The sequence below is a fragment of the Topomyia yanbarensis genome, chromosome 1, assembly GCF_030247195.1.
Source record: "Topomyia yanbarensis strain Yona2022 chromosome 1, ASM3024719v1, whole genome shotgun sequence".
NCBI lineage: Eukaryota > Metazoa > Arthropoda > Insecta > Diptera > Culicidae > Topomyia > Topomyia yanbarensis.
The window spans coordinates 50,526,416-50,545,164 of NC_080670.1; the positions used below are offsets into that span (position 1 = coordinate 50,526,416).

General features: G+C 38.9%; 4 protein-coding genes across 5 annotated transcripts; 3 read left to right on the forward strand and 1 right to left on the reverse strand.

Annotated features, from left to right (window-relative positions):
- The first annotated feature begins 8,743 nt into the window (after nt 1–8,743).
- On the forward strand, nt 8,744–9,942 carry LOC131677588 (THO complex subunit 3). The gene is made up of 2 exons (XM_058957480.1): nt 8,744–9,058; nt 9,115–9,942. Exons 1-2 carry the CDS (start codon nt 8,870–8,872, stop codon nt 9,892–9,894), a joined length of 969 nt encoding a protein of 322 aa, XP_058813463.1. The 5' UTR covers nt 8,744–8,869; the 3' UTR covers nt 9,895–9,942.
- LOC131677587 (NADPH-dependent diflavin oxidoreductase 1) lies at nt 9,868–13,709 on the reverse strand. Of its 2 annotated transcripts, none has more exons than XM_058957477.1 (4): nt 13,577–13,709; nt 12,659–13,511; nt 10,434–10,921; nt 9,868–10,380 (listed from the first exon to the last, which is right to left on the reverse strand). In XM_058957477.1, the coding sequence occupies exons 2-4, from the start codon at nt 13,488–13,490 to the stop codon at nt 9,949–9,951; spliced, it is 1,752 nt and encodes a 583-aa protein (XP_058813460.1). In that variant the 5' UTR covers nt 13,491–13,511; nt 13,577–13,709; the 3' UTR covers nt 9,868–9,948. The 2 variants fall into 2 exon arrangements, with proteins under 2 accessions (XP_058813460.1, XP_058813461.1); XM_058957478.1 differs by having other exon boundaries at nt 12,659–13,492; nt 13,577–13,708.
- LOC131677589 (U3 small nucleolar ribonucleoprotein protein IMP4) lies at nt 11,635–12,657 on the forward strand. The gene has a single exon (XM_058957481.1). The coding sequence runs from the start codon at nt 11,703–11,705 to the stop codon at nt 12,639–12,641; it is 939 nt and encodes a 312-aa protein (XP_058813464.1). The 5' UTR covers nt 11,635–11,702; the 3' UTR covers nt 12,642–12,657.
- A 3,298-nt stretch (nt 13,710–17,007) lies between the features above and the next one.
- Nucleotides 17,008–18,429, forward strand: LOC131676307 (DNA repair protein RAD51 homolog A). The gene is made up of 3 exons (XM_058955423.1): nt 17,008–17,200; nt 17,258–17,564; nt 17,622–18,429. Exons 1-3 carry the CDS (start codon nt 17,108–17,110, stop codon nt 18,245–18,247), a joined length of 1,026 nt encoding a protein of 341 aa, XP_058811406.1. The 5' UTR covers nt 17,008–17,107; the 3' UTR covers nt 18,248–18,429.
- Nucleotides 18,430–18,749: the final 320 nt, after the last annotated feature.

Consider the following 18,749-nt stretch of genomic DNA (forward strand, 5'->3'; position numbering starts at 1 on the left):
TTCCTGGCTCGGATAGTTGCCAAAAATGACAGCGAACGCGCTTTAAGCAACGTTCACAATGCTAGGAGCCAATATTGTTAACACGACCTGAAACTTGTCGAATGCAAACTAACTTCATTTTGATGTGTGTAACTGGAACTTAGGCGATAAAAGTGCTCGGATTTTATGAAGAATAAGCAATGCAAGAAAAATCGTGCTTTCTCATATCGTGTTACTTATTTTGATTCCCACTTTCAAACAGTGTTGTACAGTTCATGTGAATAGACCTTAAACATTTGAAACGTAGCTAGCGCTACTGACATTTGGTGCCAGCTTCAGACAACAAACAGTTTTCACGGGGCTGGTTTAAATTGACTGACAGTTGTACATTTGACAGCTGGAGAAAAACAAACCCCCAAATAGTGTGAGTGAAATGAAGTGCTTAGAACTCTATACACGCAGAACTTTATTTATGCATCGATAGCATACTTTTCTATCTGCTTCTCGTTTCATCTGCTGTACTAGAGTCTGTGGTATTACATAGAAAAACTCTAGAAAGAGAACTGCGGAGACTCCATTTTGAATCGATTGGATTCGAGTTTAGCTGTCAAAAAAGGAATCCAATCGAACATTGCCTATCCTTATCTAAGAGAAGAGACGACAACAGGCTTCTTGCTCTTCTTAATTTTATCTACCAGGCCCTGTCGTAATTCTATAGACAACAAGCATCCATCGTTGCCAGATTCCATTTGCATGTTGTTCACAATTGATGAAAATAATTGTTCCTCAAATATCGATCCTCTGTCAAGAATTCACAATAGTAGCTGCATTTAAAAATTGAATTTTATGTTAATTCGTCTCTCTCTTCGTCTCTCTCTTAACAATACACGTAGTTATATCGTCATTCAGGGTATTTATTCAATTTGCATGAAATGTTCATGTGTATGAAAAGTATCCAAAATAAATTCAGCAGCACTGTTTTTCATCCCGTTTGAAAATATTATGAACGCTCTTGACTGGAAATACGACCAATCAGAAGCTGGTTCAATATTGAGGTTAGGACTGGATCAAATTGGCTACGCGATTGTCTTCTCTTAGTCCTTCCCAGTGAGCAAATTTTCTGGCAGAGACCGCTCTGCTAGATTTCTGTAACTCTTGGTTTGGCTGCGCTGTCAGATTTCTGCGCGTACCCTGTCGGGTTAGTTGAGCTAGGGCGAACTAGGTTTCGCTCGCGTTTTCTGGCAAATTTTTATTGCGAATCTTTTCTTAAATCCACATCGTGACATATCAGCCATGCGCCGTCAAGCCGTGCGCCAAATCACGCGCCTATTCACTTTGCATTAGTGCAAGCGAAAAACCGATTTGACGTTTATTTTTGTTTCGTTCGCACTCATGTGTGAAACATATAGCAACAAATCGACGAAATGCTAGTTTTTCTCGGGATAGACAATACAAGAACCGAGCAAAACCCTGACATAACTCGGACATAAACTGTGCAAAGATCCTGGCAATTCCTACCTGGTAGAATTTAGCACGAATCAAGCAAAACATCTGACAAAGATGTGGCAGGAAGCGTGCAGAGATCTTGGCCGTACATTTCTGACTGGATTCTGGATAAAAGTGAGCAGCATCGGTTGGTTTAACCGCTTCTGTCAGAAACGGTTGTTGCATTTGAGCGAATTCGTTGCCAGAATTTTCGCACAAATCGCGCAAAGTGCTCGCAGAAACTCTGCCAGCATTAATTTCGCTTTGCTCAACTTTTGCTAACTTTCTGCTTGCCACGCTGACCGGGTTATAACATTGGACGTGTTGCCATACAATGCCGGGACTTACGTTGCCAAAAATGCTGTTTTTCTCTCCGCAGTTCTCTTACTCCCAGTTAAGCTCAGCCGGAAATGAACCGGGATTCTGGCTGGTTCCAGTTCGTATTCCGGCTCCAGTGACACAACCGATTCTAGTTAGAATCGGTTGTTGCACTGGAGCCGGAATACGAGCTGGAACCAGCCAGAATTCCAGTTCATTTCCGGCTGAACTTTACTGGGCTAGAGTTTTTCTACACTAAGAAAAATTATATGGTAACATGTACCATATGAGGAGGTAAATTCGACTTTTCGAGTGTAGTGGTTTTTAACCGACTATAGCATCAGGTCACATCAACTATACCCATGTTCAAGTTTACTATACAAGAGCTCTTGACCACAATAGTTCTATTGAACATTGTATTGTAAGCATGACCATTATAAGTGGGATGCTCACCGTAACAATGTTCATAGTTATCTTGACTTGGAAGTGTTTGTTATAACTAAACCAGTAGAATGGAATTATTTACCAGTTTTACCATGCTTTATGCATAATAGTCAAATTGAACACTCTGTTGTATGAATGACCATTAAAAGTGGGATTCTTGGTATAACAATAAGCATAGTCATCCTGAGCAGGGCCTGCTTTCAATAACTAAAACCTTGGGGTTTTGACATTTTCCCCCTAGTTATTTTAAAAAGGGATATCATTGTTTTGGAAATGACGCGAGCCAATATGGATGGTGAGGATGGACAAAAGAAAGTTTGAGCCAATCTAGCTTTTGGAAAGTATCCCTTAGTTTATTGATGCTACACATTTTTTATAAAAATATTAATCGGCTCAGCAACCATATCTCAGCCTCCTTTTTTCTGCTCTTACGCTTAACAGAAAAGAACCAAAAAATATTTATGATTTTAAAACATCGTTTTTGAATTAAATTGAAGTATGTACTCACATAGTGCAATAAAGCAAAGCAAACACTTAGTAATACAGTCCGTTGCGAAACATGACCTTCTGTTTCGTAGGACTTGAAACCGATTCTTAGTGTACAGACCATTTGTGAGGCTCATATTTGGCTACTAAATACCTTCCCTGACTGGGACTCTACCATACAACGGGTAATGATGCTATCACTTTACCGTAATATTACAGAGATAATATTATTGCGATAGTTAAAAAAATAAAATTACAGAGTACGCCAAAAAACACGCACGTATGTTATTTATACATTTTTCACTGTAATGGCCGCATCCTGCAGAAAGACTTAATGGGATCGCAAACATTGACAAGTTTTATGGTTGTTAGTATTACAAAGCATTGTCAGCTGAAAATCACTATACGCAAAAGCTGCTTTCGACAAGGGTAAAGTCCACATCAACGGTGTATATAGTTATTTTAACCTTTACATTCCTATAACAACTATACATTTAGTGTTCACGACTTATTAATATATTGTGCAGAGGACAATCAAACGAAAAGTAGTAATAACAATGGCACTGTTTACATTCAAGATGTTTACCATGTTCATATGTTTATTTTTACTTGAATTTTAATAGTGATTCATTTGTCACTTTATAGATGATAAATATTGTTGGAGTGAGCATGTTCAAATTGTCGTAAATAACAACAGCATAGTTAAGCGGTAATCGATTTTTGTAGTATTTTTTGGGATACAGATGTTTAGTATTACTGATCTCATGGTCATTACTGCTATTTCGGGGAATAGTTAAAATAACCACGAAAGTCTGGTCACAGATACTACAGGTTTTTTCTCAGTGTAGTATTATAGAGTCCCGTACAGAGGAATGCGCAACACTGCCTAAAGTGATGCCCTCTTCTTTGTTCCTGGCACCCACAATTTTTGCTGTAACTTTGAGTGACTTCAACCGAGTTACACAGTGGAGTGAATTGGGTCATTAAGGGACCACTTCAACGGAAAAATTATATCGACGATGAAAGTATTTTAGGAACACTGTTGATTACTTTTATGGGTTTTGATAAGACACGCATTTCAAATAAATGAGCGTTACATCTGAAAAGGTCCTTTAGTTGTTACACGTATTAATAACATGCGAATAATTTCGATTTTGCATGAAGCTGATCTCAGATGCGTGCCTAAAGTTTTTTCAGCATTGAACAAAAAACCGAATTGGGTTCTTATATGAATTGCAGCATAGATTCCTTTTTATCGCCACTGGTGTTGTGTGAATCCATTCTGCTTCTTCGAAAACGATTGGAGAAATGAAGTAGGTTTTCAAACTGATTTCTAAATAAAAATTATATAGGAGAATCGAAGAATTCAATGCAAGTCAGTTGCAATGTAATTGACTGTGACGACGCTTTCCAGATACTAAGTTGCTTTTTCTTCCAATAATCATCTGCCAAGCATTACTATCACTCAATACCAGCTGGAAACTTTCACGTCAATACAATACTGCATTTACCCCGGCGTGTGGAGCGTATAGCTAATTTAAAAAAAAACGACTGTTTATAAGTCCTTGGGTATAACTAGTTTTGCTTCAACAGATTTTTTATTGTAGAAGTTTTCAACCATAACCCCTTGTTCAGGGTTAGGAAAACCCGTGCGATGGTTTCGAATCGGACCCAGGTGAGCTGCGTACCACACAATCCATTTATAAACTATGATGTATCCGCGCCTTTCAAGAGATTTCGAAGCAGACATTCAGTATATAGGACAATTGCAAGAAATGAACACCATGACACTGAAAGTATTTGCAGATCGGTTCATGAACATACGACGAAAGTCTCATTGGATGACCATTGCTGCGTATCTAGTCCTCATAGTCGATGGCCGTACGTCGTCCTAGGAAAGGAAGACTCTACATATCACCTGCAATCTTGTCGATTTTTTTCGCCCGCTGATCATCTCTTGTCCTTCTGTTGGATCAGCTGTTGTTATATGACCGATGGGGATGTTATTGAAGCAGTTGTCGCAATTCGTGTTCCATAAGTTGTCTTCATGGTTTATGCTATATCTGCTGCCCAACATAAAGGTTTCACAATACCTTCCACTCGAAAACACTGAGGGTGCTTTGGTCCTTTGGCAGCACTACAATATCACTAGCCTCTGTCTCTTCTCTGTGTTTCTGAGGTTCGCATGGTACTTGGTCGTTTCTTACCGAACACGCTATTCACTTGACTAGTACCATGACTGAATGTCACAAACCACACCATTAGGTGGATTTGTTTCAAAATTTTGTCTTAGAAGGGTCACTAGCTACAAAAACAATTGTTCAGTTATTTATAATATAACAAACAAGAGCTCGCATTGTTTACTCATCCACCAGCTCTCGATCACACGCTGCTGTAACCCTTTACCGATATTGAAAACGTGCCTGACCTGGCAGTACAGAGATATAGAACTGGTTTGTCAAAACAGTAATGAAATGTCCGAGGTCCATTCAAAAAGAATTCATAAATTCAGTAGATTTGTATCCGTTGTTCCGTTTTGCGTCGAATTTTTGGAAACGATGGCTTTACTTTGTTTTTGTTGACGCCTAAATTGAAACATTTTGACGATTTTTTGCGTATAACATATGGCAAAGGGGTGTAATCGTACACCATGCTCCTGCACACAGTCCGTAAGATGAACGAAAAAATCGTAATCCTCGTAAGTAGTTGAAAATAACGGCCTATATCAAACGAATATTTTCATTTTATTCGTCAAACGTGGCCGAATTTTCCATGACAGTACACCTCGTTTATTTCGATTGATTGTGCCGAGCATGCATGCAATGAACCATCAATTTGAATAGGTTTGTATGGTACCCGGTAAACTCGAGTATCTTTTGTTATACAGAATACTTACAAAAGTAACATGTTATTTGTCGTGCAATATGATAGATGTCGGCTTGTTACATTGCAATTATTATACTGATACAAATTTATCTCCGAAATAAACATACAGTTACATTACAGGTACAATGTACAACATTGGTCTTAGTAGCATGTGAAAAAATAAAACATCGATTCCCCAAAAGTAATATAAACCCTTTTCAACATGCGGCCTAGATTTAGAATTTGACATCAATGCAAGTCAAGTCATTTGTATCAACAAACAAGCGAAACTGTGGCTAGCTGGCCATGAGATATGATTTTATCCAAAAAGCTTTCACACTGTAACAAACGGTCGATAATGAATGGTCAATTATGCTAGCAAATGTTCATAGCTTTATTTCAAAGAAATGAGATAAACGCTTACCTGTATTACTTTTTCCGAAATAAAACTTACTCTCAAAGACCTATTTCATGTTTACATTTTACTATGATGCAATATGTGTGTTTCGCAAGATTACATATCCAATTTTGACCACAATCTAATGATTTTCACGTAGTGCTCGAAAGCCTTCTGATATGCTATAGTGTTGCCGATGGACATGTAAACAAACATGTTTTTACACAAAACTTACGCACAGGAAATTCCTGTTTCGGCACTATTTTTCAGGGAACTATAAAATAGGAAAATCTTCTAATACTTATCATAAAGGGATCAAGGTATGTTGAGTGAGTTCTATTATTTAGTTACGGAGATAAATGACCCAGAGTGCTGCAGTGTCAGAGGGAGCCATACTGCGGCGATCTGAACTGAGATGCGGATTTTTGGGACAAAACGGATAAATATTTTTATTCGCTGAGCGTTTCTAAAGGTTTCTCGACTTTTATTTTAGGTATCAAAGAATAATGGAGGCAATGCACATTACCAATACATAGGAAAACGTGAAAACATACAGATGCGCTATTATCACTGATAACATTGAAGTGGTCCGTTAAGCTATATACAGTTTTCCATTCCATTCGATAAATTTTAGGTCCAATATGCATAATACAACATCATTTCAAAAAAAAATTCGTTATAATACGTAAAAACGATTTTTTTGTTTTTTAAAATAAATCTTATATAAACTTGGCAACCATATATAGGAAAACTGCGATTGTTTACATCTGACCCATTAAGACAACACCCAAAATGAAAAAAACTATATTCATTGTATGGTCTTTATGTCAAGTAAAAATAACCCTGCGGGAAAACCGGGAAAACATGTGTTCATTTTTTCTGACAGGGCATCATTTGTCGTGAAATTCGAAAGGTCAAATCCTTCTGATAGTGTCAAATCCAGACTGTCAACATATTTCTTTATTTTAAATTTAAATTTTATTTTCACGTTTCCTGAGTTGAAAAAATACATTGTTGCAATCACGAAAATCTGCTTCATCGATGTATGTAATAAAAAAAGAGTTTTTTTTCTCATTTAATGACCCAATTGAGAATCTACTGTTTATGGCTTATAGCACTTTATTCATAATGCTATTCCATGTAATTTATTTTACATTTATACAAAAAAGTATAATAAACTGAATGCAGTGTCTTGTTAAGGCGATTGAAATATTTCGCCATGAATTATTTTTCGCAACCCCAATACTTTTCTTGCATGTTCTCCGAAAGAAGAATGTTTGTTTACTTTGCACGATAGGTAGCCATCTGACTGTTCGATAGGTAGATTTGGCTTCACTCTGTGCGAGCCTTTATAACATAAACAACGCCTTTATGTTGTACATGCTAGAAAATGCATAAAAATCACAGCAGAGTAAAAGAGACGGGCATCGAAAGTATGCTAACTCACAACAACCATATGACTACGGCTTAAAAGCCAACTGTCAAAATTCTCTTTAAAAGGAAATTCCAGGCAAACCATTACAGGCTATACGCAGTATAAGAGAATTTTGACAGTTGGCTTTTAAGCCGTAATCATACGTACACGCTCATTAATAATAACTCAAAAGTGAGTAGCCAGCCACTCAATTTCATAAAAAGTGCACATAGTCAAAAGATGAGTTTTTGTTGTTTACTCAGTTTTGAGTTCGGGATGAAGATGCCAACTTTGAGTACTTTTTACTCAAAGGTCGTATACGGGAAATTACCATTCCGTAAATCTAATAATACTAACAGAAAACTTCACTAACCTGAATCCATTGGCGTTATGGCTATGTCCAAAAATCTATTTCGAGATCTTTTCTCCACCTTCTTTCGTCCTGAACCGGAGCTCGTAGTAACGGCAGGAGCTACAAAAAATGAAAGAATATCATTTCAATACATCAACTAAGCTTATAGAAACTTACCTTTCAGTTTCTGAATGTTTTCTCGCCGTTTCTTTGTACTGCTAGGTCTTTTTTAATTTTTGGTTAACGTCCCGTTCATGCACCTATGCAAAGTTTTTTTTTCACCCAACAGCTTAAAAATTTAATGACTACACATGAGTTGAGTTACTTCTACTCAAATCGAAACTCATTTTTTGACATATTGCTTCTACTTTTGAAATTGAGTGGAAGCAACTCAAATTTTGAGTAGTTTTGAATGAGCGTGTATGTCGAGAATTGTGTAAATTTTTATTTCTCAGTGTAGGAGACGGACAAATCTGTAAAATGTTTGCAAATCTGGCATCGATGTTCTTGACGGAATCCCCGGATATTACAGAAACCAAAGAGAATAGTGAAAGAGACGCAGAGTGAAAATCAGTCAAAACGGCAACACTCCCTTTGCGATGATTTCAACACTAGAATTTGGCAACCGTTTCCAAAGGCAGCACTTTAAATGACTTCTATTATATTTTGAAAACAAACCTTTTGTCGATCGTTGAATTTGTTTATCAAACGATGTGCATTTCGATACAAAGAGATGAAATAATTCTAAAACTTGTTTTTACTCATACATAGACTCTAGAATGCACCTTACAATCACGATTGCACTAAATTCTGACGAAAATTCAAATTTCTTTTTTGATAGATTTACAATACTTATCTCCTCCAACTCAGGCATGAGTAATGTTTATTTACATTGCACGATTGGTCTGCTCAATAAGGTATTTTTGGCTTCACACTATTCGTCTCTTTCCCTATTCTCTTTGACAGAAACATATTAAACAAACCATCATTGGACCCCCATTATACAAAACCCGAATATCAACAAAACACCGCTTCGATTCGATTCGAACGAGTATTTCACATTTATTGTTAAAATTTTAACTCATATTCTGGTCTGTACAGGAAATTGTAGGCAGTTCTCCTCAAAACAATGGTATCGACAAAGACCCAGGTGGAAGAACTGCAGGACTATTTTAAATCGCACAACAAAACACGAGAAGCGACCAAAGCTCATACCGCTAAAGTTCACTCCGTTGGTTGGAATTGTGATGGACGCCGGTTGGCATCCGGGTCGTTTGACAAATCCGTCGTTATTTTTACTCTAGATCGTGAACGCTTGGTAAGTATTGTAAACGAGGGTTTAACTATTGTTCTTTTCTCACTGTTACATTGCAGAATAAAGAAAGTACTTATCGAGGACACACGGGCTCAGTAGATCAACTATGCTGGCATGCATCGCTTCCGGATTTGTTAAGTACTGCCAGCGGCGACAAGACTGTTCGAATATGGGACGCACGAGTCGGCAAATGCGCCACGATTATAAATACTAAAGGAGAAAATATCAATATTACATGGTCACCGGATGGAAACACTATTGCAGTGGGGAATAAGGAAGATCTGGTGACATTTATTGATGCCCGGATGTATAAGATTCTGGCAGAAGAACAGTTCTCGTTTGAGGTCAACGAAATCGCTTGGAGCAATGGAAGTGATTTGTTCTTTCTAACGAATGGCCAAGGGTGTGTGCATATTTTGAACTACCCGGATCTCAATCTGCAACAAGTCCTGAAAGCACATCCAAGTACGTGCATATGTATTGAGTTTGATCCCACGGGAAAATACTTTGCTACCGGATCAGCTGATGCTTTAGTTTCCTTATGGGATGCCGAAGAACTGGCCTGCTTAAGAGTTTTTTCCCGGTTGGACTGGCCGGTAAGAACGATTTCTTTCAGCCATGATGGTAAACTGCTTGCTTCGGCTAGCGAAGATCTTATTATTGACATCGGGGACACTGAAACGGGCGAAAAAGTGGCGGATATTTCGGTAGATGCGGCCACATTTACGGTCGCTTGGCATCCAAAGCAATACATATTGGCTTATGCGTGTGACGATAAGGATACTAACGACCGACGACGTGACGCGGGTAGTTTGAAAGTCTGGGGTTTCACCGAATAGTTATGTATTCCCTAAATAAATTAATAAAACATTTTTTCTCAAATAAAACTTAGTTTAAGCCCAAGTCTCCTCTTGATAACGATCGTTTTTCATCATTTCCTCTACATACAAAGAACTACCGATTGCTTCTCCTAGGGCTTCGCGAACTGCTTCAGGCATATTTTTAGAGCTTCCAGAAACCAAAAACAATCCGTTTTGTTCCAACAAAAGTTTACGAAGCAAATCAGTCTGGGTTCGCAGTATATGTTGCACGTAAATTTTGTCTTCTTGATCCCGTGAGAAGGCACAGAACAATGTAAGTATACCGGAACCTTCCATTCGCCTTAGATCTTCCTCGCAGTGGAAATCAGCTTTTGCATTCCGACAGCCAAAAAACAACACTAACGGGCCATTTTTCCTAGGTTCAAGTAATAGTTCCCGCTCTTGTAATACTGCGCGAAATGGTGCCAATCCAGTACCGGGGCCAACCATCACAATGGGAACAGTCTGTAAAATAAAATGCAATCAACCTAACCAAAAAAAGCTGCATTTCTACTCACGGTAACAGTTGGAAGTACAAATGTTCCTTTTCGAGTCCACATTCTGAGGGAGTCTCCTGGCTGTAATCGTTTTAACCAGTTCGAGCAAAGACCGCGTCTGGGCTGTTTCAGTTTAGTTTTATACTCAATTACTGCTACAAGAATTTGCAATTTCCCACTAGCCGCAGATGAAGCAATGGAAAACGCTCGCGGTTTAATTGGTTGAAACAGTTCAAACAGAGCCGCTAGACTGAGCGCGCTGCATGCATGGGGAAAATCTTGTAATAACTCCAGAATCGTTCGCCGCGGTCTGTTGGCGTAGGCGTAAAGTTCCTCCTGGCCTTCGTAGCTGGATAATTCTTTCAATTTTTCGCGTTCTAATTCGTCAGTACAGGTGCGCGCAAGAACGGCAAACGCACGAGCACGTGGGATAGCACTGAGATCCCAGTATTGTTGTGCCAGTATTTCAAACGATAGCGGTCTGTTGAGAACGGCAGGGACGGGCATTTCTGGAATGATATTCGTCATCTATCGGTCAATTACAACATTCAGTATATATCTATTTTTAGAAGATTGTTTATTTGGATCGGTACAAATCTAAAATAAGAGCTGAAAAATATTGTCTTAATAAGATAAATTATTCCAATGCGATTGTCGCGATATCTCGGAATGAAATAATTTTGTATGAACGCTTGTATGAAAAAAATTTCATCTTAGCGGTACACTCAAAAAAAAAGTAAACGTTATGCCTATTGATTTTACACATAGATTTTTGCAATTAACGGAGGCATATAGACACTATTTGCTGGCACATAAACCTAATGTGTGTATTTACAAGAAATATTAATCTTACATTCACATTTCATAACTATTACGCACATAAAACCCCATTCTATAACAATATGCACATATAACTCATGTGTGTGCATGCATAGTATATACAGTTGACACATAGAAAGTATGTGTGCGCGAGATAACAATAGCATTTCTTCTTCGTATGAATTTTAAGCGGTTTGAAGCAAATAAAATTTCAATTCTTTATTTTTTCAGTTTTGTCGGGTCAAAAATTTTCAATGTTTTTACTCGGGTCAACTTTTATTTGCAAAACACATTATTAGTCAAATATTGGGTAACGGAAGATAAGTGTGTATACTTGAAGTTTATTACATTGCATCCATCCAGCCATCGAATCACCCCTCGCCAAAACACTAAAATGTCAAAATATCTAAAACTTTCAGAGCAACGAACGCGTGTTTTCTCTCAATTCAACTATCGGTGATTTCAGTGAAAATGCTCCGTCGTCAGGCACGGCTCCGCCGGGAATACGTGTACCGAAAAGCGGTCGAAAGTAAACACAAAGCATTGCAGGACAAGAAGGCAAAAATCAAAAAGGCTCTAGAGGATCACACCTCAATCCATGGAGATTTGAAAAAGGATGCTCTAACACTGCAGGATAAACTAAAATGGAACGACGAAGGACCGAAGCGAGCTGCTGAAATTGGAGGAATCAGTGGTGGAGCTAATACGGCAAACTCCCAAGACGATGAGTACCGGTATGCAGGTTGTGAAGACCCGAAAATTATGATTACAACGTCTCGTGATCCGTCAGCTAAACTGAAACAGTTTGTAAAGGAGCTGAGGCTAATTTTTCCCAATGCTCAACGCATGAACCGAGGTAACTTTGAAATGAAGCAACTAATTCACGCATGTCGCGCCAATAACGTAACGGACTTCATCGTGGTTCACGAACATCGTGGCGTTCCAGATAACCTAATTATCTGTCATCTGCCCTACGGGCCAACCGCATCATTCAACATGTCAGATGTAGTTATGCGCCATGATATCCCAGATATTGGTCCCATGAGCGAACAAAAGCCGCACCTGATATTTCACAATTTTAAGACCAAACTGGCAGAGAGAACGATGTCTATCCTAAAGTACCTGTTCCCGGTGCCGAAAGAAGACTCGAAGCGAGTGATGACTTTTGCAAATCATGACGATTATGTCAGCTTTCGGCACCACACGTTCAAAACAGTTGAAAAGGAATTGGAACTGACAGAAGTGGGACCGAGATTTCAGCTGAAACTTTACCAAATCAAGCTAGGCACATTGGATGAACTGGACGCAGCAGATACAGAATGGGTCTATCGACCGTACATGAACACGGCTGCTAAACGAAGATTCTTCTCCGACGATGATGGTTGGCAACAAGACGATGATGTTCAATAAAATCTATATTTACTTACCTGAGTCGATTTCCTTCAACAGTACCACTGTCTCCTTATGCCAGTCCAAATTGTGGTCTAGGAACAATTCGAATAGTCTACTAACATCTTCCGGTGAATTGTGTGGCCTTACGTACACCACATCACCTGGTTTCCAAATTCCATTTCTTTTCGGAAATGTAATGAGTCTTACATCTTGAAAATGATCTTCCGTTGTTGTCCGTCGATTATCTTCAACCTCGGAAACGAATACATTATCTACTTTGGTTCTCGCGTACATATCGAATCGTTCTTCAACAACCAGCGGTTCAGTAGTTTTCTCCACATTCCAACGATACTCACGAGGACTTTCGTTTAGTTTTCTTAGTCCAACCGGAATGGGAATAACTTCCATCAGTTTCTTCCAGAAATCGCTAATCCATGGCATGAATACAGCACCGTAGCCAAGGTCATGCTGTTCGTCACATAATCCAGCCGGTAGTAACGCGCCAGCTCCGAGCTGCTGCAGCCTCTTGTGCAAGCGCTTGGCTACGTAGTTAAATTTCGGGTACCGCGAGTCGCCCAATCCAAGCACACCGAAATGCATTCCTCGTAGGGAATCAGTTGGAAGACATTTACGTAGTAGAAACTTCCAGAAACGCTTCATATTATCCGGTTCTTCTCCTTGACCATAGGTTGAACAAACGAAAACTACAAATCGTTCTTCGATTAACCGTGAAATGTCGTAATCGTCCATAGCGGAAACTGAGCCACCCAAATGGTACAACTTGCTATCACGCCAGATCTGTTCGGCGAGATCTTGGGCTGTTCCAGACTGGCTTCCGTACAATATGGTCAGTTGCCTTTGAGACATAGCTGCAAATATTTTGTGTAACTAGAATAAACAAATCACTGTAAAAGAGTACCGTGTAGAAAATTAACTTTCCAGGCAGAAAATACCTAATTTTCGTTGTGCTAGTGTACGACTGGACAATCGTATGATTGTGATGAGAAAAGCAGATAAGTACACCCACGAACCATGTAAAGAAAACGAAAACACTTCTTATCACGTATGCTATCAACAGTGTGAAACAGAAAAAAAGAAACAAAAAATCAGCTGTTTAGCAAAACAACAAACACCGCAGAAACTTACGCCGTTTTTGCTTCCACTAGAAACTGGATCAGATTCCAACCCTAACCGCTTGCAGTTCATACATTAATTTCGACCATTTTGACAGCAGTTGGGCTTCGAACCTTACTCAGTTTCGCCTTAAACGGCATGAAAACTATACGAAAAACTGGTGCTAGATGTCGCGGATTCGGAGATGCCTATTTTATCTAAATAAATATGCTGCGCTACTTGTAATTAGATGGCGCTCGATCATTCACACTCTTATGGAATTTAACCTAATTTTGGGAAACGACGACACTACCTAGCTGAAAACAAAGTTCGATTTTAGTACGTCTCATCAACAAACAGAACTTCTTCGCTTACGGGACATCGTCGTTAGGTGTGTTCACAAGTAGTGTTTCCAATTTTGGACTTCGGGTCAGTCAAGTGCCGTGGTTCTGAAGAGACGAAGTCGAAACGCAAACACCTGGACTAATTCAAGTTCGGTTTTGTTCCCTTCATGCATAAAGAAGATTTTAAATCAATTTTCTTCCTAGGGAGTAATACAGCATGGGTTTGCCATTTATTGTATTTGATTATATTAAAAATCGATTCTATATGAACCAATTTCACGAGAATTGACTTCAATTCTCAAATTAGATTAGGCTAGATTTTATAGAAGAATTAAATCTATATTTGATGTAGTTTTAGAAGTGTTTCTGGAAACGAAAACTGGCTTAGTCTATAGTAAACAGGCTATCTGAACTGTGTGGTGTGAGGTTAAACATATTTTGAATGTTCTATTCAAAAAATAAATGCGTTGTCTCCCAACCAATATTTTATTTATAGAATTTTAACCATATTTATTTTAAATAAAAAATATTCTTTTTATACGTGATTGCAATCAAATATACGATACTTGTTTCTACGTGATTCTATCAGAAAATATTAACTATCATTGTTTGATTTTATTACAATGCATAGTAACCATTAAGGTTTTCAACCATAATGGTGTGGATACAGTGTTATTTTGGCTAACCGTTTTACCAACGACCGATGCAAAAGTGAGCGTCAAAGAACAATATTATCGTTTAATGTAATCGCAAAAGACACGCATTTACTTGTGCACCGGTAGGGATCGGCTAACCAAAGAGAAATTCAAGACAGATTGTCCATGTACATCGACACTTACAGGTTCAATTTTTTGTCAATACTAGAAAGTATAGCCAAACGTATTAAACATGTAATATTTAAAAGTTGGATTGACTATGCGCATTTCAAATGAAATTGAAGCAGTGTCGTCAATATTTTGTGTTAACAAAAGTATATGACAAAAATAATGATTACACAAGCCGCTTACCATTGGTTTACACCAACCTAACATAACCTCACAAAAAGAGCCGGATAAACATCGTTCAACAATCTCGATGGTTTGTAACGTTAGTTCAAATGCAACAGATAAACAACCCACGCAACACTTGCAACATGTACTGATCGCGGTTTGTTGCATAACCATAAACAATTGTTGGGCCCTTTTTCGGTTGTTAAATCAGTTGAATAGTGGTTGATGTATGCTTCTTTTCAACATATTATGTTGCAGAAACTGCTAGTCAACAAACGGTGTTGCTCGGTGAGCCTGATACAATTCCGAGAACGAACCATGTAGCAAGCTTATTTTGTTCTAAATAAATGTATGATTTCGTGCTGGTAAAATGCCTGTAGGAACAAGAGAGCTTCAATTCACTGTAAACTGTTTTTACAAACCATTTTGGGCATGGGGCCCAAAACCTACTTTTAAGTTGTTTTAATGCTTCGCGTTCCGCTTGTCAGCATACGACAGCCGTCATGTCATGACATAGACGTTTAGTCCAAAAAAGGAAACATTGCTTATGATCGCATAAAACGACTGCAAACACTTCATCTCGTTAGAACAAAAAATTACTTCTTAGGAAAAAATGCGCTTAAAGAACTTCTGTTCTAATGGGACGACACATTCCCAACTATCACATTTCAATATTATTTGCTCGTGGAAATAAATACATTCTTGACAAACATATGATTAGGGCTCAAAAGCCAAATATCAAAATTCACTTTCAGGAGAAATTCTATAGAAACCGTTATTACCCAAGCATGGTGCATAGCAGTCAACAGAAGAGAAAACATTTCATTTTTCTTTGCTAACAACGGCTGCACTGGGCGATTAACGGTAACGGGCTTTTGAGCCCTAATTATATGTTCGTCGAGCGTTGAATAAATAAAAATGTTGAAAAATTGAGGAAACCAAGAAAAAACTAGCGTGTGCAGCAGTATAATTTAGTTGAAAAATTTGAGCAAATACAAAAAAGTTTGTAAGTTGCTAACTGGTAGTACTCTACTGCAGCTGTGGAATTCTATTGTGAGAAGACTGGAAAGTAAAAAGCAGCAAAAAATCTCAATCTCTCAAATGAAGATGTTGAAATTTTGGAGCATTCATTGAAATTCTTTAACTTTCTTGATGTTTTCGACAACGTATGCCGACGCAGTGTATGACAACACTTTCAATGTTTTAAGGATAGGCAGCGCTCGATTGGATTCAGCTTTCGAAAACTAATTCCGAATCAGGGTGGCCAGACCTACCGATTTATCGGTAGTCCTACCGATTTTGGTCTTCCCTACCGATTCACAGACGACCAAGGTAAAACTACCGATATTTTCTTATCCCTACCGAAAACTACCGATTTTTATTGATTTTGGACACATCCTACTCAACATTTAATTTTGAGTTGGATTTGGTCTGAGATCTGTGTTTTCAGTATTTTACAATTCTATGTCAACACTACGTTTTTGGAACAATAACCCGGCCTACCGATAACTACCGATAAACTTTTAGTGACCCTACCGATATTAGGGAATTCTATCTGGCCACCCTGTTCCGAATCCAATTGATCCAAAATGGAGTCTCCGCAATTCTCTTTTTAGAGTTGATTCGCAGTGGCCGCTGTGCTGCTCAAATGGAAACCATAGATGAAAATGCTTGGAGATTTCAAAAATTTTCATCATTTGATTTTATATGAAATTGGTGGTGGTCTACACGAAAAAATGAACTAGATATGAATAAAAAATGAAAATTCGAAGCCTAAAAATTTTATGCGATATCTTCGCGCCATCTGTGCGTCAACACAATTAATGCCGTCGCAGGAAGAATCTGCATTCTTTGCGCCATCTACATTCTAGCGTGAATATAAAATTGTCTAGATAAAATTTGACAGCGCGGTAGTTTTTATTGTTTGGTTCAAATCTGAATAATCCAGATTATTGTGCCCGTTTTGATTCTCAATAAAAAATAATCGAGATTCATTAAATTTGCAATATTGTAACATTTCGTACGATATCTTCGCGAAATGGCACATCAGAAGGAAAAACCCACTACTTCCGCAGTAACCACCGACCAGGACGAGGATGACTACGGACCGATATTAATCGGGAAACTTGAGGTAAGTAAAAAATCCGGTAGAAACCTTATTTTCGTGTTAAAACGCGATTGTCCGTAGGTGAATGGAATCACTGCTCAGGATATCAAAAAGCTGGCCGAAGCTGGCTTCCACACGGTTGAATCAGTTGCGTTTGCTCCGAAAAAGCAGCTGATAGCAATAAAAGGAATTTCAGAGGCTAAAGCGGACAAAATACTGCTGGAAGCTACGAAGCTAGTACCGATGGGTTTTACGACCGCAACAGATTACCACCAGAAGCGTTCGGAAATCATTCAACTCACGACCGGTTCCAAAGAGCTCGATAAGCTATTGGGTGGTGGAATCGAAACCGGAAGTATTACAGAGATGTTTGGGGAATTTAGAACTGGTAGGTTAATATTTTTGGTGAGTTATTTGTGATAATAACGATTTTGTTCTTTTTCAGGAAAAACCCAACTCTGCCATACACTAGCGGTTACATGTCAGCTTCCGGTGAGTCAGAACGGAGGCGAAGGTAAATGTTTGTACATTGACACAGAGGGTACATTTAGACCGGAGCGTCTACTTGCCGTTGCTGAACGGTACAAACTAGTTGGAGCGGATGTTCTTGATAATGTTGCGTACGCTCGTGCCTACAATTCCGATCATCAGATGCAGTTGCTGATTCAAGCATCGGCAATGATGGCCGAGTCTCGATACGCTCTGGTGATCGTAGACAGTGCCACGGCTCTCTTCCGAACGGATTATAGTGGCCGCGGTGAGCTCAACGCCCGGCAGGTCAGTCTAGGAAAGTTCCTACGGATGCTTCTTCGGCTAGCGGATGAGTTCGGTGTGGCGGTGGTCATCACGAACCAGGTTGTGGCTCAAGTCGATGCATCGGCTATGTTTACTCCGGATCCAAAGAAACCGATCGGGGGGCACATCATAGCACACGCCTCCACGACCCGGCTGTACCTGAGAAAGGGACGGGGCGACACCAGAATATGCAAGATCTACGATTCACCGTGTCTGCCGGAAAGCGAAGCGATGTACGCCATCAACGCTGACGGTATTGGTGATGTGAAGGAGTGATGGTTAGCGAAGCATGTTTCATGGGAGACGTTTTTTGTTGTACATAATTTGACAAGTTATTGCTTTGTTTTTCTCACTTCATCAACATGCCGTGTTTTTCGCATATCATTGACTCCTTGTTAATTCTTAAACCATTATAATGTTTCCATTTGGCAACATACTGATGTAAAATAAAACCTTAACAGAAGTAATTTAGCCTTTCGTAAAATGACCCAAAACCGAAATTTAATCCTTTGCATCCAAAGATGTGAATTTCCTTCGCGCAATTCGCAATTCTTATGAAAAAGACAATCGTTAGATTGGAGAAATTGCCAAGTGAAGTCATCCTAAGGAACAGAAATGGTTGTTTTAATCTCAGTCTTCAGTTGTGCAGTACTGCCCATAATCGTAAGTCAGTCCCATGTTGTATGGGGTTCCCTATCCACATGGGACTGACTTGCGATTATAGGCAGTATACCTCCCTATGTTTTGTAGTGTGTTGCATATTTGTAGGCAATTTACA